The following is a 2,331-nucleotide window of genomic DNA, read 5'->3' as shown; positions in this document are numbered from 1 at the left end:
CATCTTCATCGATGAAAATCGATGAAAATACTGACAGAATGATCCTGATAAATTATTTTTGTCCGATGTAGTTTAATTTTTTTTTTATCTATAAATCCATCAATAACACAATTACTAATGAGAAATGATTGACAAAACAGAAATCACCGATAATAATTTTAACTATCATTAAAAGTTGTGCTAGCAGAATCGGTGTTTAAATACTGGAGGAATAATATGTCGGTATAATGCAAAAAAATATATATATGGAGGGAGGGAGGGAGGGAGGGAGGGAGGGAGGGAGATGGTTGAACTTAGCTTTTTGTATGTTAGTCTATCTAATTATTGACATTTGATTTGGCATGATAATTTTGTATGACAATATATGTATATGTGAGGGAAAACAAATCTGCAATAAATTTTTTGTTTTCGTGATGGATACAAGTAAACTCTTTTGATGGTTCAAGAAGAGAGAGGATTGAATGTGACAAGAATCCTAAAACTTTTTTAATATATAATTATTATTATTACAAAAAAGAGATTTAAATTCAATGTCTTTAAATTGATAAGTGGATGCTAAAATCAATTTACTAGATTATTATTAACAAATTTGATAAGTCAGTTGAATTAAACTCAGCTAATTGATATCTAATCCAAACTTATAAAGTTTATCAATGATACCAAAATATTTCACCATCTGGAACATTACCCTCACCCTAGCTCACTGTATAATTAAATATATCCCTAATTTCTTGGTTTCTGTGGAACTCAGGTGAAGGTTTCCAGGTTTCAGGGTCGTCCAAAACCTACTCGGGCTCTTCTGTATGAGTACAAATTAAGATTTGTTAAAGAAATACAACACCTAAGTTATCACAAGAAAAAAAAGAAGAAAAAATACCACACTTGCGTCAGTGCCAAATCAAAATATGTACATAGTGCTCGAGCAGTTGATGGTTTAACCTAGAGGAGCATATCTCCGATTATATTATTTTCTTGGGCTGGTAATTTCAGCGAAGATTAAGCCTTAGTCGCCGTTCTCGAGTTGCTTACTCAAATTAAAAAATTGCACTGTATCGTGACCTTAGCTTGATGAGGCATGGATCACTTGCTTTATCACTCTAATTCTACTATGAACATGACCTGGATACACTGATCCATATCAGAAAAGTGCCACAAAATTTCAAAAGATGTAAGCGGGTCCGCAATATAGAAATTTGAGATGGCTACGAGATTTCAAGTCCTTACAAATTGCATGCCCAAGAAAAAGGAAAATGGAGAAATACCTACACAATCTACGAAGTGGGTGGTATTCCCTTAAATATGATTAAAGTATAGTGGCAAATAGGTAATCAAAACTCTTTATAAATCCCATTGAATAATGCCCCAGCTATTAACCCCACCAAACTTAAAAGACCAAGAGAACAAATGGTGAGCACCCCGTCCTTCCTAAAAACCTTGCACCCTCTTCAAGTTTTCTCTACAAAGTCACCATCTTCTACCTTAAGCTCCATGAAGATCAAAACCCTAATTCACACCCTTATCATCTCACACGTGTGCCGCATCATTCGAGCTCTATCCAAAGCAAAATCCATTCTCGTTGAGATTCTTAAAGAAAACCAACCTTTACACTTCATTTTCCCTACAAAGAACTCAAAAAGGAAGAACAGGAGTAGGAAGATATTCCTTGGTTCATTTAGGTTGCACTATAACTGGTGCTCTTCACATATGTTGCCAGTGTCAGAAGCAGTTCTTGATGGATTCTCTGCTTCCCATTTCTATTATGACTCTACGTGGAACTCAATAATCACAAATGAGCAGTATGAGGACAAAACCGAGTCTCAGCTTTCAGGGTACCTTCACTGGCTAGAAGAGAAAGTTGATGATGAGGATTCTAGTGGCACTGAGAAGGATATCAATCGGCTAGCGGATTTGTTCATTGCAAGCTGCCATGAAAAGTTTATATTGGAGAAGCAGGAGTCCTACAGGAGATTCCAGGAAATGATGGCTAGAAGCATGTGAATGTGAGGGGTTTTTTTTGTTTAATTTTTCTTTCGCTTTCCCATTCTTCTATGTTAGAACATTGGTGTGGTGAGGAAAGTACATACTGGTCATAATGGGGTGCAAGGGTTTTATCTTTTTAGGTTCTTTATCTTTTGATCTTGTGCTCTTTTTTTTAAAAAAAAAAAAATGGTGGGAGCATAGAGAGTTTTACATGATATAGAGAAGGGGAAAGGGGAGATTCGTACAATTCCTGGCCGCTTGAAATATGATAATGCTTGCCACCTTCAAGGTTGCAGTGGTGGCAGTGTGGTTTGTTAATCTATCATTGAATTGCTTTAAAATTTCCTTTTA

The 2,331-nt window shown here is 35.6% G+C and overlaps 1 protein-coding gene across 1 annotated transcript; it reads left to right on the top strand.

The window, feature by feature from the left end:
- Nucleotides 1-1,389: 1,389 nt before the first annotated feature.
- On the top strand, nt 1,390-2,331 carry LOC133687903 (uncharacterized). The gene has a single exon (XM_062107241.1). The coding sequence runs from the start codon at nt 1,405-1,407 to the stop codon at nt 1,996-1,998; it is 594 nt and encodes a 197-aa protein (XP_061963225.1). The 5' UTR covers nt 1,390-1,404; the 3' UTR covers nt 1,999-2,331.

Source organism: Populus nigra, chromosome 3 (genome assembly GCF_951802175.1).
Source record: "Populus nigra chromosome 3, ddPopNigr1.1, whole genome shotgun sequence".
Taxonomy (NCBI): Eukaryota; Viridiplantae; Streptophyta; class Magnoliopsida; order Malpighiales; family Salicaceae; genus Populus; species Populus nigra.
The sequence above is the reverse complement of the archived record's forward strand: the minus strand, read 5'-3'. Positions and strand labels throughout refer to the sequence as shown.